The sequence below is a fragment of the Carettochelys insculpta genome, chromosome 5, assembly GCF_033958435.1.
Source record: "Carettochelys insculpta isolate YL-2023 chromosome 5, ASM3395843v1, whole genome shotgun sequence".
NCBI classification, from domain to species: Eukaryota; Metazoa; Chordata; order Testudines; family Carettochelyidae; genus Carettochelys; species Carettochelys insculpta.
In genome coordinates, this window is record NC_134141.1 from 127,977,032 (window position 1) to 128,003,191 (window position 26,160).

At 42.8% G+C, this 26,160-nt stretch overlaps 1 protein-coding gene across 6 annotated transcripts in view; it reads left to right on the forward strand.

Annotated features, from left to right (window-relative positions):
• UNC13B (unc-13 homolog B) overlaps positions 1–26,160 on the forward strand; it is a 343,577-nt gene that overhangs the window by 222,085 nt on the left and 95,332 nt on the right. For all 6 annotated transcript variants that reach the window (XM_074995889.1, XM_074995890.1, XM_074995892.1 and 3 more), the window contains 3 exons: positions 5,727–5,954; positions 6,347–6,488; positions 24,038–24,207. In XM_074995889.1, the coding sequence (XP_074851990.1) occupies positions 5,727–5,954; positions 6,347–6,488; positions 24,038–24,207 (540 nt within the window). The remainder of the gene's footprint in view (positions 1–5,726; positions 5,955–6,346; positions 6,489–24,037; positions 24,208–26,160) is intronic.

Genomic DNA, 26,160 nt, shown 5'->3' on the forward strand with positions numbered 1-26,160 from the left:
CTTTTTATATTGGAGGGCCCAAAACTGGACACAATATTCTAGATGTGGCCTCACCAGTGCCAAGTAGAGGGGAATAACTACTCCTTTAGATCTGCTCAAAATGCTCCTCCTAATGCATGCCAGTATGCCGTTTGCCTTCTTGGCTACAAGGGCACACTGTTTACTCATATCCAGCCTTTCATCCACCATAACCCTAGGTCCCTTTCCGTTGTACTGCTGCTGAGCCAGTTGGTCCCCAGACTATAACAATGCTAATGTTTTTTTAAAAAACAAAAAAGCAGTCAAGTAGCACTTTAAAGACTAACAAAATATTTATTAGGTGAGCTTTCATGGGAGTCCGTTCTGGTGTGGCTATGGTCTGAGGAAGTGGGTCTGTCTCACGAAAGCTCACCTAATAAATTATTTTGTTAGTCTTTAAAGTGCTACTTGACTGCTTTTTTGTTTTGTTAGTATATGGATTAACATGGCTTTCTCTCTATTACTGATGTTCTTTATGTAGCATCTGGTTTATAGCTAGTATTGACACAGGTCCCTGTTCACAAGGAATACAAAATTCCAAGGTCTATCTGTCTATGGGTATTTATAATGGCCGTGGTATGAGAGTTAACATACTTATATAAATAAATGGTCAAGAAAAGATGTTTTCTTGTCCTCTGCTATTTTTTTTTGGTGTGATAACAGTTTTTCCATTAGTACTTCCACTTTCCCTTTCATTCTTTGTCCTCTGTTCACATTGAGCTATTGTTGGAATCCCTACAGAGGGAGGAAAGGATGGCTTTCTCCCTTGCTCTGAGCATGGCACTGGCCCTGTTTATTGTAATGGTGTCCAAAGGACCCCCAAGCCCCAGATATATTTGTGGGAGTAGTCAGAAGATGACTGATGGAGTTGGGAGAGGTGAAGCCTGGGGCTGAGGGGCCATTCTACTAAGAAATGAGGGTTGGAGAAGCAGTGGCAGCAGAGTTTTGAAGGGCTTTCAGAGCAAAGATGCTCTGATAGTAAGATCTTCATTGAAGGAAGTTGCAGAGCTATTGGGTGAGAAGGCCCATTGTCCTACCTCTGTGCCCGATTTTTCATTCCACCCTGCTTGAACATTACAACAGTTGTGGCAAGCTCTGGAGAGAGAACCAGTCAGTGAAAAAGCCAGGGCTAAGTCCTCTGAGAGTCTAAAGGGGAAGAATCAAGGTTTTTAAACATTCTAGTACCAAATAGGGAATCAACGTGGCATACATGATACTGGGGTCATGTGTTCTTGTTGGCCCATGCTACTTAGAAGATGGTCTAATGTTCAGTGCCCTATCTAGAACTTACCATGTCATCACAGAACACTAGAACTGAAAGAGACCTTGAGAAGTCGAGTCCAGTCCCTGACAGGAAGTTTTTCCTAATGTCCAACCTGAACTTCCCTTGCCACCATTTAAGCCCGTTGTGTCTTGTCCTGTCCTCAGAAGCCAAGGAGAACCATTTTTCTCACTCCTCCTTGTAACACTCTCTTAGATACTTGAAAACCGCTATCACGTCCCCTATCAATCTTCTCTTTTCTAAACTAAACAAGCCCAGTTCTTTCAGCCTTCCCTCATAACTCATGTTCTCTAGACCGTTAATCATTCTTGTTGCTCTTCTCTGGACCTTCAACAGTTTCTCCACATCTTTCTTGAAATGTGGTGCCCAGAGCTGAACACAGTACTCCAGCTGAGACCTAACCAGCGCAGAATAAAGCGGAAGAATGACTTCTCGTGTCTTGCTCACAACACAGTTGTTAATGCATCCCAGAATCATGTTTGCTTTTTGCACAGTGTCATGCTGTTGATTGATATTTAACTTGGGGTTCACTGTGGTCCCTAGATTCATTTCTGTAGTAATCCTTACTAGGTTATTGCTTCCCATTCTGTATGGCTATGGTTACACTGACCCGAACCATCACCAGCAGCACTATGCAAATGTGCTGTCTCAAAAATGCAAATAGCTGCTCATTTGCCTATTTGATCACCAGTAGATGCTGCTACCAGCACAAAAAAAGATGTGTAAATATGGCTCTGCTGGCAAAACCCCCTCCCCTGCACCTTTGTCGGCAGCCTCTTATGCCTCATTTTTTCCAGGCATAAGAGGCTGCTGACAAAGGGCGGGGGGTCACCAGCAGAGTCACATTTACACAGCTTTATTTGTGCCAGCGTCAGTGTCTGCCTGTGAGTGAATATGCAAATGAGTGACCATTTGCATTTTCGAGATAGCCCATTTGCATACTGGTGCTGGTGGTTCAGGTCAGTGTGACTATAGCCTATGTGTGAAAATGATTATTCCTTCCTAAGTGGAGTACTTTGTATTCATCTTTATTACATAAGAATGGCAATACTGGGTCAGACCAAAGATCCATTTTGCCCAGTATCCTGTCTGCCGAGAGTGGCCAATGCCAGGTGCCCTGGAGGGGATGAATAGAACAGGGAATCATCAAATGATCCATCCCATTAACCGTTTCCAGTTTCTGACAAACAGGGGCCAGAGACGACATCCCTACTCATCCTGGCTTATAGCCACTGATGGACCTAACCTCCTTGAATTTCTCTCTCTCTCTCTCTCTCTCTCTTTTGAAACCTGTTAAAATACTGGCCTTCACAACATCCTCTGGCAAGGAGTTCCGCAGGTTGACCGTATGTTGTGTGAAGGAAAAACTTCCTTTGGTTTGTTTTAATACAGGAACAAGAAAATAACTTTTCCTTATTTGCTGCCTCCACACCAGTCATGATTTTATAGACCTCTATCACATCCCTCTGCCCCTTAGTTTCTACTTTTCTAGGCTGAAAAGTTCCAGTTTTCTCCTCATAAGGAAGCTGTTCCAAAACATTTTCGTTTTCCTTTTCTGAACTTTTTCCAATGCCACGATATCTTTTTGGGGATGAGGCGACTGCATCTGCACACATGGATATATACAGAGGCAGTAACATTCTCTTATGCACTGTCTCTCTTTTTAAATGATTCCTATGGTTCTGTTTTGTGACTGCTGCAGCACATTGAGTGGATGTTTTCGGAGAACTATCTACAATGACCCGAAGCACTCTCTCTTGAGTGGTAGTAGCTAATTTAGTCCCCATCATTAGGATTATGTTTTCCAATATGCATTACGTTGCATTTAGCTACAAGTTGCTGACTGCAGTGTGGATAATGTCACATGTACTTTTGCAGATACATTGGCATCTGACAAGAAAAAGGTTTAGCTTCTAGGCCAGCTGAAAACAAGGTTAAATATTTCTGGCTTCTCATGCCATGTGAGCACCTGAACTTTAAGTTTACATAAAAGATTTTTAGATAGTTTTTAATTCACGACTGGAAGCCAGTAACATTTTTGTGAATAGGAGACTTTTTCTTATTAGACTCTGGGCATTTTATAACCTCAGAAAGTGGCTCTGAAATTGGATTGTCCGTGTGACGGATAAGTTTACAGTCGTGATAAATATTTCATTTTTCATGCTGAGCAATGATTGAAGCATCAGGATGGCAAAGCACCCGCTTGATCCCCATACTCTGTTTTCGGAAATATTTGCACAGAATGCGTAAGAATATCCTTACTTTACATTTGAATGTCTATTTTAAGTTCTAAGAACGAATAATTTCCAAGCATTCTCCTCCTACTGAACAGCTGTCTTCTATACCACCAGTTCTGCTGTCTTGAAATTTTCCATTAAACTACCAGTGCTGTTATGTTATGCTTTGCTAGTTGTTGTGATGATCCTGGCTCTAGTGTAGTTTAGTTTCCCACTGCATCAACTCACAGACTGACCCATGCCATGACTAATATCTAGAGAAAACGCTGGGAATGTCCAAACCCCACCTACAGGGCACCGAACAGCTCAACATCTTGTATGTTCTTCTGGCCTTTACAAAACAGAAGAGCAGTCATGTAGCGCTTTTAGGACTAACAAAATAATTTATTAGGTTTCATGGGAGACCCACTTCTTCTTCAGATCTGGAAATAGTGCTGAAAATGAAAAGGTCTAGAGAACATGACCTATGAAGAAAGGCTGAAAGAACTGTGCTTGTGTAGTTTGGAAAAAAGAAGATTGAGGGGGGACATAACAGCAGCTCTCAGGTATCTGAAAGGGTGACATAAGGAGGAGGGAGAAAACTTGTTCTTCTTGGCCTCTGAGGATAGAACAAGCAGCAATGGGCTTAAACTGCAGCAAGGGAGGTTTTGGTTGGACATTAGGAAAAAGTTCCTGTCTGCCAGGGTGGTCAAACAGTGGAATAAATTACCTAGGGAGGTTGTAGAATCTCCATCTCTGGAGATATTTAAGAATAGGTTAGATAAATGTCATTCAGGGATGTTCTAGACAGTACTTGGTGCTGCCATGAGGGCAGGGGGCTGGACTTGCTGACCTCTCAAGGTCCCTTCCAGTCCTAGTAATCTATGATTGTGTGAAATGTAAGGAAACTTGTTTGTCTGAGTGATTGGCTGAATTAGGAGGACGACTGAAGAGAGCTGAGGCACAAACGTCTTCAATTGTTTTATTTTGGAATGCAGTTATTTTCCATATACATTTCTCCATTTCATAAGCTTGACTTTTGTGATCAAGATTACACTGCAGTACTTGTATTAAGTAAATTGAAAAATGCTATTTTTGTTTTTTACAATGCAAATATTTGTCATCAAAATATGTATAACGTTCACCTTGTCTTCTGTATTGTAATTGAAATCAATACATTTGAGCATATAAACCAGACAAAATATGTAAAGTATTCTATATTAACACCATGATTAATTGTGATTAATTATTTAGTCACCTGACAGCTCTACTTTGACCATTTTTATTGCCCTCCTGTTGACTGTCTCCAGTTTGTCCTCATCTCTTAAAGCTTGTTGCCCAGAACTGAACACGTACTCCAGCTCAGGCTTCACCTGAGCTGAGTACAGTGAGACAGTTACGTTGCGTCATACATACAATACTCCTATTTATACTGTTTGGAATGATGAAACTCACTGTATCATGTTTGTTGATTCACATTCAATTTGTGATCCACGCTAACCCGCCGCCCAGGTGCTTAGCCAGTTTTTCCCCATTTTGTACTTGCATATTTCATTTTTCATAAGTGAGGTACTTAACATTTGTCTTTGACTTTTCATCTTGTTGATTTGAGACCAGTTCTCCAGTTGATCAGTAATTTCCGATTCTAATCCTGTTCTTCAAATTGCTCAAAACCTCTCCCATGTTGGTGTTCTGTAAATTTTATAGGCTGCTCTTCTGTACGTGTCCACTCTGTTGGTTGCAGTGGCGTTTCCCTTAATTCATGGCTCAAATGTAACTGATGCTGTCTTCTTGTGAGTAGCTAACATGATCGCAAAATTTATCAAGGAGTGACAAATCGTGGGACCATCTTTATCTCTCACATTCAGGAACCTTTTCCTGTGTTCAAGGCCTGATCTTAATACAGTCCTTGAATTATCCTGAGAGACCATCTTGTTTGGACTAATTCAGTCAGTCTCCTTTGTGCCCCTTTTCCCATCCACATTTGTTGTTGTAATGGTTATCGTGACGTTGTGTGACCATCGCTTTTCACAGCTGAACTCTCAGTTTGGGTAGATTTGTAGTCCCAGTTATCACAACAAATCTTAGGTCTGATTTTTTTTTTTTTTTTTAATATAATAAACTTGATACCAGTCATCCAGTGACACATCGTACGGTTTCATCATTGCTGACACGCTTTTGGTAACTGTTCTCTACCTTGCTGTACATAGGAGCAGCAGAGAAGAGCTCTAAACATGGGGCGGAGGATCGGACCCAAAACATCATCATGGCTATGAAGGATCGCATGAAGATTCGGGAACGGAACAAGCCAGAAATCTTTGACTTGATCAGAGATGTTTTTAGTGAGAGCAAATTAACACATGCTCAGCAAATGAAGACAGTGAAACAGAGCGTGCTTGATGGCACCTCCAAATGGTCAGCTAAAATCACTATCACCGGTAAGCTGAAGCTAGGCAAATTCAGGCTGAAAATAAGATGTAAATTTTAGCAGTGAGAATGACTTTTAGAACATCTGATCTGAGGTTTTGGTAGGTTCCCCATCATGGACCTTTTTAAAATCAGAATGGGAGGTTGTTCTGATGGGTCTGCTCTAGGAGTTCTTTGGGGGCAGTTGTCTGGTCTGTGTTATACAGGACTTCAGACAAGATGATCACAATGGTGGCTTCTGGACTTGGACTCTTTGGCTCTTCGTGTTACACTGAGAGGCTACTGCTGCCCAGTAGTCCTGTTTTTGAGGAGTGTCACACAATAAGCTGTTCCATCATACGTACGTGCACATGTCTTCTGGCACTGCAGGATTATAGCAAAACTTTTTTAATTTCCTCCACAGTGGTTTGTGCTCAGGGTTTGCAGGCCAAGGACAAAACTGGATCCAGTGACCCATATGTGACGGTTCAAGTTGGCAAAACGAAGAAGAGAACCAAAACAATTTTTGGTAACCTGAATCCTGTTTGGGAGGAGAAATTCCACTTGTAAGTGCTCACTGAGTATCTGCCCCAGCTCTGTCCCATTCCTGTTGCCTGCACTTCTTCACAAGCATACTTGTGTCATGTCTGTTTTGTCTGTTCCTATTCTACATACTGTGTGCTGGTAGCATAGTCCATATAGTGATTTATACTGTATTGTACAAAAGTGTGCACATACCTTTTGCCTCCACTTCTTGTTCAGCAGGCCATAGATTCTGTATCTACTCTCAGCAATCTTTATATAGAAAGCTGTTATTCAGCCATCTCCAGAGAGGGAGGAAAATCCTTAATAGCTGAAGACCAGCACTCTCTCTTTATAATAAACATACTTTCAAATTCTCTGGGAAGGTAGCAGGAAAACACAGACAGGAAACACCTTTGCCATTCTGTTCTTTGTTCCTCCTTGCTGTGGTTTTTGAACTGGCTCGGTAGCTCATTGAGGAGTGGCTTGTAACTTGTTTTTAAAGTGACTTGCTTCCTAAAGTGTTGAAGAAATGAAATTAATGATAACTGGAGGGATCATCTGTTTTCAAGATTATCAACCTATTTTGGGCTACATGTAAAATTAAGTCTGGAGGCATGGTTGCTTATTATAGTAAATAAGCTCCAAAGGCTGTCAGTGAGCCCAGGATATGGTTATCGAGTTAATAAGAAGCACCCTCAAGTTATAGCTATACTCATTTTAATTAAAGTGAAAACTTGGGGGGGAAAAAAGAGCTTCTGAAAAGAAAGTGGATTTTGAGGATTCTGGTTCTTAGTATTTTTTTAGCTGAGGCTTACTTGTTTCCTTCTTACATAAGAACATAAGAACATAAGAATGGCCATACTGGGTCAGACCAAAGGTCCATCAAGCCCAGCATCCCATCTGCCGACGGTGGCCAATGCCAGGTGCCCCAGAGAAGGAGAACAGAAGACAAGTGATTTATCTCCTGCCATCCATCTCCTGCCCTTGTTATGAAGGCTAGGGCACCATACTTTATCCCTGGCTAATAGCCATTTATGGACCTGACCTGCAAAAATTTATCAAGCTCTTTTTTAAACCCTAATAGAGTCCTGGCCTTCACAGCCTCCTCGGGCAAGGAGTTCCACAGGTTGACTGTGCGCTGTGTGAAGAAAAATTTCCTTTTATTAGTTTTGAACCTACTACCCATCAATTTCATTTGGTGTCCCCTAGTTCTTGTATTATGGGAAAAGGTAAATAATTTTTCTATATTCACTTTCTCCACACCATTCATGATTTTATATACCTCTATCATATCGCCCCTCAATCGCCTCTTTTCCAAACTGAAAAGTCCCAGTCTCTCTAGCCTCTCCCCATATGGGACCCTTTCCAAGCCCCTAATCATCTTAGTCGCCCTTTTCTGAACCTTTTCTAATGCCAATATATCTTTTTTGAGGTGAGGAGACCACATCTGCACGCAGTACTCGAGATGTGGGCGTACCATAGTTTTATATAGGGGAAGTATGATATATTTTGTCTTATTATCGATCCCTTTTTTAATAATTCCTAACATCCTATTTGCCTTACTAACTGCCGCTGCACACTGCGTGGATGTCTTCAGAGAACTATCCACTATAACTCCAAGATCCCTTTCCTGATCTGTCGTAGCTAAATTTGACCCCATCATGTAGTACGTGTAATTTGGGTTATTTTTTCCAACATGCATTACCTTACACTTACCCACATTAAATTTCATTTGCCATTTTGCTGCCCAATCACTCAGTTTGCTGAGATCTTTTTGTAGTTCTTCACAATCCCTTTTGCTTTTGACTGTCCTGAACAACTTGGTGTCATCTGCAAACTTTGCCACTTCACTGCTTACCTCATTTTCTAGATCATTGATGAACAAGTTGAACAGGATCGGTCCCAGGACTGAGCCCTGGGGAACACCACTAGTTACCCCCCTCCATTGTGAAAATTTACCATTTATTCCAACCCTTTGTTTTCTGTCTTTTAACCAATTTCCGATCCATGAAAGGACCTTTCCTCCTATCCCATGACCACCTAATTTACATAAAAGCCTTTGGTGTGGGACCGTGTCAAAGGCTTTCTGGAAATCTAGGTATATTATGTCCACTGGGTGCCCCTTGTCCGCATGTTTATTAACCCCTTCAAAGAATTCTAATAGATTAGACAGACACGACTTCCCTCTGCAGAAACCATGCTGACTTTTGCCCAACAATTCGTGCTCTTCTATGTGCCTTGCAATTTTACTCTTTACTAGTGTTTCTACTAATTTACCTGGTACTGATGTTAAACTTATCGGTCTATAATTGCCAGGATCTCCTCTAGAGCCTTTTTTAAATATTGGTGTTATATTGGCCGTCTTCCAGTCATTTGGTACCAAAGTGGATTTAAAGGATAGGTTACAAACCACTGTTAATAACTCCGCAATTTCACATTTGAGTTCTTTCAGAACCCTTGGGTGAATGCCATCTGGTCCTGGAGACTTGTTACTATTCAGCTTATCAATTAATTCCAAAACCTCCTCTAATGTCACTTCAATCTGAGTGAGTTCCTCAGATTTGTCGCCTAAAAAGGCTGGCTCAGATTTAGGAACCTCTGTAACATCTTCAGCCGTGAAGACTGAAGCAAAGAAATCATTTAATCGCTCCGCAATGGCACTGTCTTCCTTGATCGCTCCTTTTATATCTTTATCATCCAAGGGCCCCACTGCTTTTTTAGCAGGCTTCCTGCTTCTAATGTATTTAAAAAACATTTTACTATTGTTTTTTGAATTTTTGGCTAGCTGTTCCTCAAACTCTTTTTTGGCTTTTCTTACTACATTATGACAGTTAATTTGGGAGTGTTTATGTTCCTTTCTATTTTCCTCACTAGGATTTGACTTCCACTTTTTAAAAGCTGCCCTTTTCTCTCTCACTGCCTTTTTAACATGGCTGTTTAGCCATGGTGGTTCTTTGTTAGGTCTCTTACTGTGTTTTTTTATTTGGGGTATACATTTAAGTTGGGCCTCTAGTATGGTGTCTTTAAACAGTTTCCATGCAGCTTCCAGGGATTTTAGTTTAATTACTCTACCTTTTAGTTTCTGTTTAACTAGCTTCCTCATTTTAGTGTAATTCCCCTTTTTGAAATTAAATGCCAGAGTGTTTGACCGCTGCGGTGTTCTTCCCAACACAGGAATATTAAAAGTTATTATATTGTGGTCACTATTTCCAAGCGGTCCAGTAACAGTTACCTCTTGGACCAGATCCTGCGTTCCAGTCAAGACTAGATCGAGAACCACCAACCACCAACCTATGGACTGTTCTCTCCCTTTCCTTTTTCTCTTTCACTTCTTTCCTGATTTTCCCCATTCCTTCCTGCTGTAAGTCCACAAGCCTCATCTCTGTACAATGAAATATATGTTTGCATTTTATTTCAAAACTGAATAGTAACAGAGAAGTAACCATGGTTGCAGGTTGTTGATGATGCGCTGCAGGGATTTGAGCTGGGGGCTACAGGTAATGACAAGGGGTGTTTTGCTATTGACCTCCTTGGGCTTATCTTGAAGTAGCTGGTTTCTGGGTTTTCATCTGGCCCTGTGTTTCTGGATTTTTTAAACTTCTTCCAGTGCGTAATTAAGTTTTACAAATGCTTGGCAGAGATCTTGCAGTTTTTGTTTTGTTGGTAGGATTGGAGCAGATGCAATTGGGCTTGACTGCAAACAAGGGATCATGTGGTGTGTATTGGATGGAAGCTGGAGGCATATAGGCAAGTGTAGCAGTCAGTGGGCTTCAGGAAGATAGTGGGTTTCTGCTCCGAACTACTTCAAGATAGGTCCAAGAAGGTCAATAGCAAAACACCACTTGTCATTACCTACAGCCCCCAGCTCCAACCCTTGCAGCATATTATCAACAACCTACAGCTTATACTGGAACACGATGCTACCCTCCAAGAGACCCGAGGTGCGAGACCTGTTCTCTCCTACAGACAACCACCCAACCTCAGGAAAACTCTCACTGGGCAACCACAGGCCATACCACAGTAATACTAATCCTGGCACTTTTCCCTGCAACAAACTCTGTTGCAAACGTTGTCAATGTATTTAGTCTGGAGGTACCATCTCATGGACCTAACCATGTTACTTACAGGATTAAGGGCTCATTCTCTTGTACGTCAGGCAATGTTATATGTGCCAGCAATGCCCCCTGGTATGTATATTCGACAAACTTGCCAAAGAATGAATGAACATAAAGCAGACGTTAGGAATCTGAATACACACAAATCTGTCAGTGAGCATTTCAGTGGAGCAGGCCTTACTGTTAAGGACCTGAGAATGTTTCTTACAGCAAAGAGACTTTAACAGCAGATTACAAAGAGAAATGTGAACAACAAGAAGTCTTGTGGCACCTTATGGACTAACAGATATTTTGGAGCATAAGCTTTTGTGGGCAAAGACCCACTTCGTCAGGTGCATGAGTGGGGGGGTGATTTCAGAGGGGTATTTACAGAGTGGGGCCCCATTACAAAGAGAAATGTGTGAACTGCAGTATATGCTCTAATTTGATATGTTGAGGCTGGGCCTTAATAGAAATGGCAATTACCTCATGCATTACAAAGACAGCTTCCTGGTCTTTGATATTTGTAGCGCTCTCAGGCAGGACACTTAGTATTTCTCTCCCCTCTTTCCCCCATCTTCCCGCCCCACCCCTGCACTTCAGTCCTATGTATCTAATTTGTCAGTTTTTATTTCAATCTGTTTTGGATCTCTATGTTATAAAGCCCTCAGAGCTATACTGGACATCCCATGTCTCCAGATCTGAAGAAGTAGGTCTGCCCCACGAAAGCTTATCACCTAATAAATTATTTTGTCAGTCTTTAAAGCATGGAATGACTGCTTGCTTGCTTGTTTGGTTGGTTTTTTTCAAAACTGAGTTTTTGAGCCCAAGCCAGTCTCTGCCATGTTCAATGAAGACAAACAAAGATTTTATTTAAACATTATTAACCTAAGGTAAAAGTATTGCCTGCTAAATAGGAAGTCCCTTAAGTTGTTGTAATGACTCTAGAATCAATATAACAGTAGGTCTGCTTGCATCTGTATTTGTGTGGGGGCTGTTAAAATCTTAATTTACAGCAAGGAGTAGTTACCATGGTATTTAGGAGTATGCGCCATTCTAATTTTAGGGAATATAATAAACACAGTGGTAAAACGAACACGATGTGATAAATTTCAGTGTTTTAATTGTGCTGCTGTGTAAGTTTTATGGAAACAGTCACGATTGAGACAGTTGCATGAAAATGGATCTGCGTGTGAACACTCGTTTGAGCATTGCTAGTCCACAAAGCACCATAAAGAGTGAGGTGATGAGAGGAGGTGAGGAAACTCTTATTGAAGGGTGCTGAAAAAGAACTGTACCAGCCTCGAGGTCGTCCTGGGTATTGCAACTCACCTTGCCCTGGGTAAAAGGAGAGCCTTTTGAATAGCCTTGAACCCAGCTGTCTTCCTCTGTGAGAATGAGATTCATCGCAGGCGTTGGTGCTTATGTATTCCTCCAAATGCTGACTTCCCTAGCATTCATCATCAGAGAGCCTAGCTATTGAACATATGCTGCACAACTTGACTGAAACCAGTCTCCCAAGGAAGCTCAGCCGGGAAAACTAAGTCCCTTTTGTAGTGAAGAAATTACTTGTTAGATCTCGCACTGCAAGTGAGAGGCATTCATACTGGTTACCGTTGAAGCTGTGGTAGCACCTGCTCTGTACTATGCAAAATACAGTTCTTGCCTTAAGACCAAAAATACCCAGGGGGACAGCCCAAACCAGTAGAGAGGTTGGTAATTCTACTTTCATTGGATTTTGCTCTGTTTGGCTTGTCGTGTGGACTCTTTCCAGCTTTTTATCCAGTGATTACTAGCTGGCTAACTTCTCTAAGGCATTCTCCTTCAACAGAAACATGAGTTTTAAATGCTCTTTTCAAAGGTTTATTACAAAGGCAGAAGTCTAAGTGAGAAAAAGTTTGGCCATTTTAGCATTCCTTTGTAACTCTTGATATGATGCAAGGTAGTGTACGTAGAATTTAATGCCTTTTAGGGTTTTTCACAGACATTGGTACAATAACATTCATGAAAGCCATTAGAAACTTAGCTGGCAATGCTTTTGTTAAGGGCTAATCTGCACTTATAGGGCTGCACCAGCATAGCTGCACCAGTGCAGCCATGCTTCTAGAGCACTTAGTGAAGACGCTGCTTCTGCTGACAGCAGAGCTGCTTCTGCAGTCATAGGTAATCCACCTCCAACAAGGGTGGTAGCTGTGTTGGTGGAAGCAGTCCTCTCCTGGGTGGAGGAATTACACAGCTGCATGTGGGTTGTGCGGCCCAAACGTAAGAACAGAGTAGCTTTCCCACCTGCAGTTTTCTTGCAGCGTTGCAATGACATGAGACAAGGTGCATAAGGGTAAATTCAGTGCATAATGATGATCCCCTTCCTTCCTGCCTGTCTCCTTTTCTTCTGAAACAGGAAGATATGGCCCAGCCTGGAAAGAACCATGTTTCTGAGATCTCTCTGGCTCTACATTCCCAAATCAGCTCTGTGTCACACTTCCCAGCTATTACAGTCCCACATCAATGCCATTTTAGACCATTACCTGCCTTCAGTACCACAGGATTAGCATTTAGATTAATGACTTGTTCTCAGACTGCATCTACAGCCATGTGAATAAGCCATTTAGCAGAGCAGTTAGTAGACTGGTCTTGTTGTTGCCTGCTGGAAACCTCTAAGTGCCTCCGCATTCACTACGGGAAGAACTGAGGAGTTTAATAAGAAAGAAGCCAGGTGAGTTTCACAGACATTTAATAAGATCCTATTGAAATTACTATAAAGGCCTTTAAACTTTGGAGATTCATCTCTTCCTCCTGCACAATTACATTTGATTCCAAAGGCAAGGGGCACACCCTTTACTTTACTTCTGTGTATGTGTAGTACCTGGCATAAGGACACCTATATCCTGACAGGGACCTGTGGCCATTGCCACACAGTTATCTCCAGGCTATATTGAACCATCATGTACCATTTTCAAGCAGGGTTCTAATTCTTTGTTCAAGTCTATAAGATATTTTAAAGCACTCTAGAAAAGTTCCTTTTGGAAGGGCTGCTGCAGAGCACCTGCTCTATGGTCTGAAATTACAGCTATAGGAGAAATTAACTTATCAATAAGGAACAAAACTGCCTTTGAAAGGCAAAGCCGCGTGCTTGCCGAGAGGCTACTTAACCCCCATTTAAAGCATTTGATTATTGACGTTATTTGCTAACAGGCGAGAAAGGAGCCAATGTCTAATGGATGAGGAGACTGGAGGTTGCTCCATGCGCAACAGGACAGCCCTGCATCCCCTGTCTGTGACATGATGCAAATTGGATCTTTAAAAGTATCTTCCCATGGAAAGTGCTTTGTGCTACCCAGCTGGGTCTGCTAGTGAATGGCAGGTGTGAAATCTTTCTGTCTGGAACAGATCAATTGTCACTGACGCTTCGCAAAGTGTGTTTATTCCTTGGCTGCAGAAAGTTTTAGCGAGGTTAGAATAGCTTCCCTTCAGGGGCTAATCAATCTTATAACTGGACATACCCAGCCGCAAATGATACCCTTCATTACTGTTATTGCTTCAGGAATGGCACCACTACCCAGCTAACTACTGTGGTGTCACCCACAGCTTCCGTTGGGCTCCATAATTGTCCTTTCAACAGCCTCGCCTATTTATTATCATGCTCAGCACCTCTCAGTAACCTCCCTCATTAGACTGTCCCTCGAGTTCTATGTTTACACTGCCCCTTCCAAGACAATTGCATCAAATGCATGCTCTGCCGCTCTTGTTCAGCTACCTCTCAGTAGCCTTGGTCCTTTCAGTTCTGCTTCCTTGTCCCCTGTGCCCAGGTCTTAGTTGGATAAAGAGTTTGAAACTGTAATGTAAACTCCTGTTCTGTCTACATGCAGCTGGCCCATGCAAGCTGACTCTGGTGAAGGGGCTGTTGAATTGCAGTGTAGACACTTACCTGCAGCCCAAACTCTGGAACCTTCCCATCTTGCTGGGTTCTTGAGTGTGGTCTCTGTCGTGATCGTGAATGCCTACTTCCCAGTTAAGTAGAGTCTTGGCCTGAGCCCTGTAAGCCCAAGTCAGATGGCATGGGCCAGCCCTGGGATTTGAATTGCAGTGTAAACATATCCACGGCTTCCCAGTGGCCCATATGGAATTTGGATTTGAGCCAGGGAGTTGATGCTGTGCACAAATGTCTAACAGGGAGCTGGGATAATGTACCTAGAGACTCAGAGGCTCCTCACTGCTTCTGCCATTTGCACTTTGAAGAGCTGTGTGATTTGTTTGTGTAATCACCATTGCAGAGACTGGTAACAAACAGGGCTGTACTTGTCCCTGTAGAAGAAAGGAGTTTAATACTGAAGGGAGCAGAACACCTATCCCTTGGTTCCATTGGGATAATTATCTGTCAAGGAGATCTTGCCAAATCTCAGGGCTTTTACTCCCGGCTTGCCCCCGGCAGCTCTCAGGTGGTGTTATATATCCTCCTCTTCCCCAGGTTCTCGATCTGTCAAGGCATTCCTTCTCCTTCCCTTTAGTGGCTTTTCTGCCTCCCCAGTTCCAATCCTTGGGGATTGCACAAGGCTTTCTTTTGGTCCCTTTGCCAGACCTTTTCCGAAGGTGAGCTCGTCTGAGTTACAGTTGCCATCTTCACACTGATGACATACACAATGGCTTCTCCACCCCTGCCCTGTTGTCTCTGTGTGCTTAGCTGCCTTCTTGTTTTAAAATTAACATAGCCAAAATTACTGCTGTTTTCCTCATTGCTGTTGACCAGACCTGTTCTCCCTTCCTCAGTTTTCTTAGTGGGCTGGCATGGATTCTTCTCTGCCGTTTTCCCAGAATCTCTCTCAAAACCAAAGTTATTCTGTTTTTCTACATCACGCGTTATTTCAGAGCTCTACTTCTGCCCTGTTCTTCTAAACAGCCACCTCACTTCTCGCCGATGGATTAAAATGTTCACAAAAAAGCTAATCCAGGGCGTGTGTTGTTTTGTTTTTTTTTTTATTGGGTCAGAGGAAATGTTTTGTTTCAGTCTTTTTAATTTGCTTACTTTTTTAGACTATAAGTTGAAATTTTGAATTAAAAAGTTAATTTGAACTGTACAATGGAACATTTCATTTCAAAACTGCTGAAACCTGATACCTTGACAATCTCAATGTATTTTTTTTTAAATGTTGCTTGAATCAGGAAATTCATAGGTGCCGACCATTCTCCACAGTTTTGGTGAATGGGCAGCTCTAACTGTAATCTCCTCAGATCAGGGACTGTCTCTTTCTGTGTGTCTGTACTCCAGTAAGAACAGTGGGAGTCCTTTGTCCTGAGGAATTCTGAGTCTGTGGGGACCCTTGGAGTGCTGCAGGAATAAAAATAAGAAATGATAATGGCTTGGGCTGTCAATTATCAGTGGCTAACTCATGCAATTAACTCAAAAGTAATAATGATTAAAAATTAATCACAATTACTTTCAGTTTTAATTACGCTGTTAAAAATAGAATACCAATTGAAATTTACTTTTGGATACATGTCTACATTTTTAAATATATTGATTTCAGTTATAACTGAGAATACAACATGTTCAGTGATTGCTTTATATTTTTGCAAATATAATAAAAGAGTAATTTTCAGTTCATTTCATACGTAGCATACCAATACTTTCAGTGGACCTCACACAGGCATTCTTCATCACGAAAGTGCAACTTACAAATTTAGATAATTTGTTATATAAGCGCACGCAAAAACAAATTGATATAAAGTTTTAGAGCCTACAAGTCTGTGTGGTCCTTCTTCTTGCTCAGCCAATTGCTCAGAAAAATGAATTTGTTTACATTAATGGGAGATACTGCTGCACACTTATTCACCTGAAAGTGAGAATGGGCATTTGTGCGGCAGCTTTGTAACTGGCATTGCCAAGTATTCACATGTCAGACACATTAAACCTTCATATGTTCCTTCATGCTTGAGCCACCATTCCACAGCACAGTCAATGCTGGTGAAGTGCGTTTTAAAAAAGATGTGTCAACTAAATTTGTGACTGAGCTACCTGGGGAGAATTCTATGTCTCCTGCTCCATTTTACTTGCATTCTGCTGTACATTTCGTGTTACAGCAGTTTCAGATCATCAACTAGCACACGTTAGTTTTAAGAACACTTTTACTGCAGATTTAACAAAACACACAGAAGATACCTATGTGAGATTTCTAAAGACAGAGCAGTTGACCCACAATTTATGAACCCAATGTGCCTTCCCACAGAAAGCACAGTAAGGACCTGCCAGACACCCACTACACATACAACAGATGCAGCAAGGACTGTCACTCTTGTGTGGGCCTTCACAGTCACAGTCGACGCTGCAAATGATGATCCCAAATGGAACTACGAAGGGCATGATCCATTGTCTATGCAGACTGAAGGATGCTACTGTTACTATTACTAATGTGCCTTTCAAAATTTTAAAGGGAGGTGTTGCAAACCATTATTTTAGAGCAGTGGTGTGCAATAGAAATTTAAGGATTGCTACAGACCCCCATCCCTGCCCTGAGCCAGGCATACCCTCTCCGCACAAACTGCCAGTGACTCACCAGAGCTGTGCCTGGGGCCACAACTCAAGCCACAGCTGCTGGAGTCACAGGAGGAGCCACCTCCGCCACCATGTACTTGTCCCACCAAATGGTGAGGTGTGTGCGTGGAGCGGGCGGAAGGTGCTTCGTGTGTGTGGCTCTAAGGAGCCGCATTTTGCCACATGTGGCGAATGGAAGGCGTAGGGTTTTGGAAATCTTCAAAGAGAGAGACTCCAATGTGGAAACTTGCAGAACTCAAACCGCCAAAAAGAAAATCAACCTTCTGCGATATCTGACTCAGATGATGAAATGCGCATGCATTGGTCTACACAGCTTTAAACCATTGTCAAACAGAACCCTCATTAGCAAGTATATCCTCTGGAATCATGGTGGAATTATGAAGGGTTGTATAAATTCTTATTGCCTCTGCCACCTAAATATCTTCACGCTGTCTACTACAGTGTCATACGTACTCTTGTCCTCACTTTCAACAGACTTATAAGCAAGATGCCGCTAGCATCATCTTCTGAAAATATGAGCAGACTTGTTTGTCTGAGCGATTGGTTGAAAAATAAGTAGGACTGAATAGATGTATAGGTGCTAACATTTTACTTAGTTTTATTTTTTAATGTATTTTTGTACATAATTCTACATTTCTAAGTTCAACTCTCATGATACAGATTATACTACAGTACTTATACTGGCAAGCTGGAAAAATATTGTTTTCAGCAGTGCAAATATTGTAGTAAAACGAAGTATAAAGTCTACACTGTACACCTTGTGTTCTATTGTAATTTAAATATCTGCATATAGATATCTAAAATATTTAAATAATCAGCATTCTATTAAAAGTACAGTTAATCACTATTAATTCTTTAAATCTTGTGATAGCCCTAATAATGGCATAAGCTCTTATTTGTGAAAAGGATGGATTAAATCATAATCTTCCTTCCTCCTGTCAGAATGACCATAATGAGTAAGACTAAAGGTCCATCTAGGCCATGACCTGTCTTCTGAGAGTGGCCAGTGCCACGTGCCCCAGAGGCAATGAACAGAACAGGGGATCATCCATCCTCTGTTGCCCATTCCCATCTTTTGGCAAACAGAGGCGAGGGACAGCTCTGCCCATCCTGCCTAATAGCCATAGATGGACCTAACCTCCTCTACATTGTCTTGTGTGATGATAGAGAGTCCATAACACTTCTTCATATCCTTTCTCCACCCTGCTCAAGGTTTTATACACCTGTCCTATCTAGCATTCCCTGGAAGCTGACCACTTGCGCGGCCTCCCAGGAGAGATTCAAATGTTACCCTGCTGATTTGAATATCTTTGCTGAGATGGGGTGACCACATATGTACTCAGTATTCAAGATGTGCACATACCGTGGATTTATACAAGGGCAGTAGGATATTATATGTCTCTTTCTTAATGCTTCCCATCGTGCTGTTTGGTTCTTTGAATGCCGCTGCATATTGAGTGGATGTTTTCGGAGAGCTACTTTCAGCGACTTCAAGATCTCTCTTTTGAATGGTAACAGTTAACATAGACCCTGCTGAAAACACCCACTTGAAACAGTTTGACTCTATCTTTTATTAATTTTTATGCCCTTTTTGTGAGTTACTTTTATTAAAACTTGGATTTGAAATAATTCAATGCAACTAGGCAACAAGGTGAAACTTCACAAACAGTCACTTATAAAACTATGCCAGTTAATAGAAATATATTTTAAAAATAGAAAACAGGAACACACAAAGTGCAGTGAGAGCTGGAATGTGTTAGAAGTGCTTCTTCCTTCATTACCAGAGGATATGTTCAGTTTCTGTGGGACTGGGCCTGTGCCGTTTCAGTTTGAAAGCATTGTCCTTCATCTCCCAATTAATGAACATATTTAAGTTTAATCTCAGAATTATCATTCCTGTAGAAGTGGGGCTGATGTCAACCTGGCTGTCTCAGTTCAAGAGCAGCAAAGACTCAATATTCTGTGGGTTTATCCTGCCTTAACCCCCGTATCTTGTCCCTCTTCCCCACTCCCATCCCTGGTTCAGTTGTGTAGCAGCATGCATGGCTCTGATGAATCACTCTGGTCAAGGCAGTTGACTGCTTCTGCAGGCCCTGGACAGGGTGGGGAGGGGGTAGCCAGTTCCATCATCCCAGAAGGGGTGGAGCCTAAGGGGAAAGAGGCTGGGGGCTGCCAGCCAGCCACACGTGAAGCACAGTGCCCCACCCCCAGAGTCGCACAGTGCTCATGGCACAGTGCTGTGGCAGCTGCCACAGTAGCAGCAGTGGTGCTCAGGAGCCCTAGGTCACTTTGAGTCACTAGGCTCTAGGGCAGTTTTCCCCTTTGCCTGCCTCCACATTGAATACAGAACCAGAAGTGGAACGAGCCCCACAAAAATGGTAGAATTCCTCTGGGAAAAGTGTGCATGTTAGAGCCTATTGTAGTCTTGAGGTGCAGAGATCCAGTTTTCGTGCTCTGATAGACAGCCCAGGCAGTGAGTGACCTGAAAGATGCATGGCAATTATCACCCATGAGTTGCGATGATTCAACATCGGTATCTGTACCCTGGCAGAAACACACAGACCAGAAGTGGGACAGCTAAGAGAAGACGAAGGGTGCATGTTTTTCTGGAAAGGAATCCCAAAGAAAGAAAAACTCATGGAGTAGGATTTGCCATCAAACAGGAACTGACAGAGATCCTATCTGAAGTCCCTATTGGCATCAATGGGTGTCTCATGACTCTCTGCTTGAAGTGTGCCAAAAACCAACAGGCAACTTTGTCATCAGTGCTTATGCACCAGCTCTAGACCCCAAAGATGACGTGAAGGAGAAGTCCTACACCCAACTGGACACAGCCCTGAAAGACATAGCCAAAGAGCACAAGATTGTTCTCTTGGGGGATTTCAACGCCAGGGTCAGAAGAGAAGTGGGTCTCTGGTGGACTACCATTGGGAAAGAAGGAGTTGGCAACAGCAACTCTGGTGGAGTGTTCCTCTTTACAAAATGTGCAGAACATGAGTTTGTCATCATGAACACCCTGTTCTGCCAGAAAAACAAATTTAAGACCTCTTGGCAACATCTTCGATGGAAGCATTGGCACCCCATAGACAAGTCAGTCTGTAGAAACTATCATGGTGTCTCCCTCCTGGCAATGGCAGGCAAAATCTTAGCTCGAATCCTTGCAAACCAGCTTCTTCCACTCTTGAAAGAAATTCTCCTAGAAACCCAGTTTGGCTTCTGACCATTCCAAGGAGCAGTGAGCATGATTTTCACTGCCCAGCAACTGCAAGAAAAATGTCGTGAACACAGCTAAGCCTTATATAGATGTTTCTTTCATCAACCTGACCAAAGCATTTGACTCAGTCAGTCGTTGCTCCCTGTGAACCATCCTCTCAAAGATCAGCTGCCCCAAAAAATTCAGGAGCATTTTAAGGATCTTCATGACAACATGACTGCCACAGTACTGAGCAACAACAGATCCCAAAGTGATCCTTTTGAGGTCAAAACGGGAGTCAAGCAAAGCTGCATCACTGTTCTGCATCTTCATCACCATGGCTCTTCACTTCATTGGTGGCAAGCTTCCAGATGGTGTGAAGATTGTCTGTCTGTAGAATGAATGGGAAGCTCTTCAATCTCGGGAGACTGAAGGCTAAAAGCAAGACTTCCCCAACCTCAATCATGGAGCTCCAGTTCATGGATGACAGTATGTTTGTTGCTGTTTCGCCCACAGCCCTTCAGACCATCTGAAGTGCCTTCTTGGAAGCATGCAAAAATCTGAGCGTCACACCGAACATCAAAAAATCCAAGGTGCTCCACCAACCTTCACCAACTGGACAGTCTCATGCACCTTCTATTGAAGTCAATGGAGAACTGCTGGAAAATGTGGAGTACTTCCCATACTGTGGAAGTCATCTTTCCACTAAAGTTGACACTGACGTGAAATCCAGCATCATCAGAGCTGTGCGAGCTCTCCTTTTGCCTGCCTGAAACAAAGGGTCTTCGAGAACTGGGATAGCTATCCCAAGACAAATCTCCTTGTATACTGTGCAGTGATTGTTCCAATGCTACTTGTGTGTGTGTGAAACCTGGACACCATACAAGCGTCATTCAAAAACAATTGAACAGTATCAACACTACCTCAGGAGAATCCTAAATATCTCTCGAGGGGGTATACACATGAACACTAGTGTCCTGGAAGACTTGAACGTGACCAGCCCTGAAGCCATTATCATTCATCAACAACTTTGTTCACGGGTCATGTGGTTCAGATGTCCGATCAGCACCTCCCAAAACAGATCCTGTTTTCCAAATTGGAGGAAGGACAGAGGCACGTTGGGGGCCAGCGGAAGTGAGGTAAGGACACGCTGAAGGCACATGTCAAAAAGTGCAGCATCAGTGTCGACACTTGGGAGAACCTTGCCCAAGACCTTCCCCAGTGGAGAATGGTAATCTGTGAGGGGGTGGTCCAATCGGAGCTCAGATAAGGAGAGGTGGAGAAGAAGAAAACAACATCAAAAACTGCCCTGTGCCCCTCCAACAGCTACCAACACCTGCCTCTTTTCTGATAAGATCTGCAGCTCCAGAATTGGGCTGATCAGTCATCAACAAACTGACACATAGGAGAGTGACATGAAGATGTGCTACTCGTTATCGAGTGACCACCAAGAAGAAAACAGATCCAATGGGTACCACTGAAAACTCACCGTGTAACATTCTGCAGTGATTGTGGTGCTGTGGAGGTTTAAAACCCTTATTCCAGGTATCTGGTGTGGTGCAGGCTGAACTTTCAAAAGAAAATTTATTTACTCCTTCCCATAACTCAAGAACTAGGATTCACCAATGAACTAGGATACACCAGGTAGCAGGTGTAAAACAAAAGGAAATATTTTTTTTACCCTGTGCACAGTCAACCCATGGAACTCCTTGCCAGAAGATGAAGTGATGGCCAAGACTGTAACAGCTTCCAAAACAAAACTAACTAAATTCATGGGTCTGTCCCATGAAAGCTCATCACCAAATAAACCATTTTGTTAGTCTTTAAAGTGTTGCATTTCTGCGGCTTTGTTTTGTTAAATTCATGGAGTACAAGTCCATTGTGGCTGTTGGGATGGGCAGAGATGGCATTCCTGGCCTAGCATCTCTTTGTCAAAGGCTGGAAATGGGTGACAGAGGAGGGATTACTTCATGATTACCTGTTCTGTTCACTTCCTCTGGAGCACCTGGCATTGGCCACTACCAGAATACAGGATACTGGGCTAGATTGAGCTTTGGCCTGAGCCAATGTGACTGTTACGTGCACACTAGATCAAACTAGGTGAAATCAGCTTGAATGTCTTCCTAAAAATATAGGGCCTTTGATGGACTGTATTTCAGGGTCAAGATCTAAGGCTGGGTTAACAGAAGGACTTATGTACTGAAAAAATGCTGCCAATGGGAGCCTGGGACCTAACTCACTTAGGAGCTTGTGAAAGTCCTGTTTTACATCTGACTGCATCTTTGGGTGCCTAAATACCAGAGAGTTTTTTTACAATATTTTGGTTGGGAAGAATTTCTACTGAATAGATGCTTAGTTTGCTTACCCAAGCAGTTCTGAGAGCTGAAGGAAAACCAACAGTCTTAGCATCTCCTCTTCAGCTCATCAGACAACAAATCATCTTAAACACCTGCCCATGTTTACAGGTGGGAACGAAGGAATTAAAAGCAGAGAAATATTGATTGAAACATTTGTTTTCTCACTTTCTAAAAGGTACTTGGAGTCCCTTGAGGCATGCCACACAGGGGTTGGTGTTCAAACAACAGAAAATAATCAGGACAATCTAAAATTGCCTCTGCGTTTCTCCATTTAATTCACAGTGAGCTCTTCTGCGTTGGCTGCCTGTTAATGGATCCTAAAACACAATAGATGGCCATGGGAGGCCAAGTGGGTTCTTGGGAGATAATGTGTAAACACCACAGTCGCCGCTACGTCTCACTGACTTGGCTTAGCAAATCTCTTTTGACCCATTTCTTCTTTCTCTCTCTCCTTTTTTTTTCTCCCTGTTGCTTAGCAACAGATGCAGTCGGTTTGAAAAGGCTTGAACATAGACCTTCTGCAGGCACTGCCATATTTTCAGACTCCTTTTTTTTCTGGTGAAGCCAGGCATTTGTCATAGTTCTGATGAGTAATCACCCTTGACATGCTCCTATATGAGCATTCAAATTGCCTTATCATATCACATCCCCAGTAAATAAGCAGGGCTTCTGTTACAAGATCTCTCAGTTCACCGTGTCCCAACACCATTTGCGTTCTTTCCCTTCCTCCATGCTGTGCAGGTCAGCTGCCTATTTAGGTTTTTGCATACTTGTGGAGAAGAAAAAAAAATCCTTGTCAGATCTGATGTGGAGAAGTAACTGAGAATGAAGCTGCCTTTTTGAAGATTTATTTAGTTCTCTGCCTGGGGCACATCGCAGCTCTTAAATACCAACTTCATTAGAGTTCCTGTGTCCCTTCCCCACACTCCACACACAGGCAGTGCTATATCATCTCCCCGACTGTATTGTTTTGTTCATGAATTCATGTTTGCTTTGCTAGAGACACTAATAAAGTCTCAAACAATGTTAATTACTTCAGTCTGAGTCTTGCTTGGCCTACAACTGAACCTGTGACTGAGGCACTGTTATGAAATGACTAATTTGTGTGCAGTATCCACTAGCAGTCCTGACAGTGGTCAGGTTCCCCAGCTATAAGGCTACATTGTAGCAGGAGGCCTTCCAAAACTCTGTAGCACAATTCCCATTGAGTACTTAAGTTTTGTTAGCATCTCAGGTCCTTCACCATCAGCTGAACAAAGCAAATGAACAACTAACTCATGAATGCAACTTGAAAAATAGCATGGGATGGCCAGTCATGCTATAAAACCATGCCTCCAAGACCCCAGATTGTGTGGCTGGTCAGGGGTCACCCATATGTAACTGCTTGTCTTGTTCACAGTGAGTGCCATAACTCTTCGGATCGGATCAAAGTACGTGTCTGGGATGAGGATGATGACATTAAGTCCCGTGTCAAGCAGAGACTGAAACGCGAATCAGATGATTTCTTGGGGCAGACAATCATTGAAGTCCGCACGCTGAGTGGAGAAATGGATGTATGGTATAATCTTGGTGAGTAGCTTTTCAAGCCTCTAACTTAGCTTACGGTCGTTGGTTTTGGTTATAAATGAATGGCACTTACTAAATTAGGAATGTTTGGGTTAGGCACTCTCAGAATCTTGGGTGCATGTCACTGTGATTTCCACAGAATGTGTGACTTTGAAGAAGGGCAGGGGTGTGTTGGTGGGGTAGGTTATCAGGTTGTGTTCTTCCAAATGAAAAAATATTAGGCAATACATGCTTTGTGGATAATCGTAAAGGCAGAGTATTTTCTCTTTGAAAGCGTTATTAAGCAACTTTTTTTTCTTCATCTTCCAAGCAGGAGTCAGGATTTTCACAACTCAGCTAAAAAGCTCATTAACCCTGCCTGACAGTTAGTGAGTAAATGGTATCTATTCAGTGACAGTATATGTACACGGCCGTGGGGGTGGGAGAAAGCTGTGAAGATTACTAACGGTCTGATGCTGATGCCGTTGCATTCTCACAGGGTCCCAAATGCCCATTTCTGCAAATCGGAGCAGTGTCTCCAGAGTGGCTCCAGGAGATATTGCTTTTAAAGAGCTAGTTTTTAGGTGGAGTAGAGGCAGACTTTGTATTCGGCTGAAATTTTCCCTCTGACCTCCCCGGTTGGCCTAGTGGTTACCCTTGCATAAGGCTGGTTGGGTTTGCTGTTCTGCATGGTCTGAGAAAGGGAAAAAGTGAACTTTGAGGAGTGAGTTTTTTGTTGCTAACAGAAGTAAGAGGACATTGGGGATGGCACATGGACTTCAGATCCACCTCCGAATGATAGATAGCAGAGTCCAAAACACTAGAGAACTCTTCCCTACCCTATAAAAATAAATGACTGAATTTCAGTTCACTACTTAGCAGACACAGGGGGCCCTCAGTTGGAATTAATTTGTTGGTTGGATGCTGATGTTGGAATCTGAACCCCTTTCTCGTCCTTGGAGGTGCTGCATCAGGGGAATGGGTTGCCGAGGTCTAAACTGTACCTCTTGTGAATGAACAGGATTTTCATCTCGAGGGCTGTTAGATGAGCACAAACCAGGAAGACTGTTGTTTACGTTTGGGGCAGCAGGAAAATAGGGAATCCTGAAGGCTCATGTTAGAACATGGAGGCTATCTTAAGCAGGGAAGGATAGCTTGGTGGTTCAGGTGTTGCCCTTGTAAACTGAGGATTGTGAGCTCAGCCCTTGAGGGGGCCATTTGGGACTCTGGGGCAAAGAAAAAAAGTCGGTCGGGGATGGTGATAGGTCCTGCTGTGAGTGCAGGTGACAGGACTCAATGACCTCTCAAGGTCCCTTCCAGCTCTGTGAGATAGGGTAGTTTCACTTCGTAGCAAGAAAAGTGAAGCTCTGAGGAGTCAGGAAGCTCTTACAGATGCCGCTCCTTTTTTGATCCCCCTGCAAGGGCGTGAAGCACCAGCAGAGAAGAATTCTGAGGGACGTGCTGGCAAAAATAAATCAGCTGCACCCTGGAAGCTGTGGATTCCCACTGCTCCTCATTTTAATGGTCAATTAACTGAGCAGCCCTGGGAAGTGAGGGTTCATTCCCAAGTGATATGTGGGCGGAATGAAACAGTTTGTCAAGTCTGTGTGAAAGGCTCCTTTGGTGAATTCTGACAGAAAGGTAGTTTAAAGGCAGTGTTTTCTATTCCAGTAACAGAGTCCTAATAGTCGTCAGTGTGCGAAGAACCTAGTTGCTGAATAGTCTTAATAATTTGAACCTTTTGCACTTAGTCATCAGCAAGGGGAGTTTGGTTTGGGTTTTTGATCAGCCCAGATTGGGGATGCAGCAGGTGTATTGATGGATTTCTGAAGTGGCAGCAGACTTGTTTGTTTACTCTGCTACAAAGGGGCGTTCATTGTCTATGCTGTTGCCAGAGTTGCTCAGCAGCCATTGTGAATCACCAGGGTAGCGGAGAAGTGGATTTACAGTCTGGAGGATTGGATGTGAGGTGTGTTA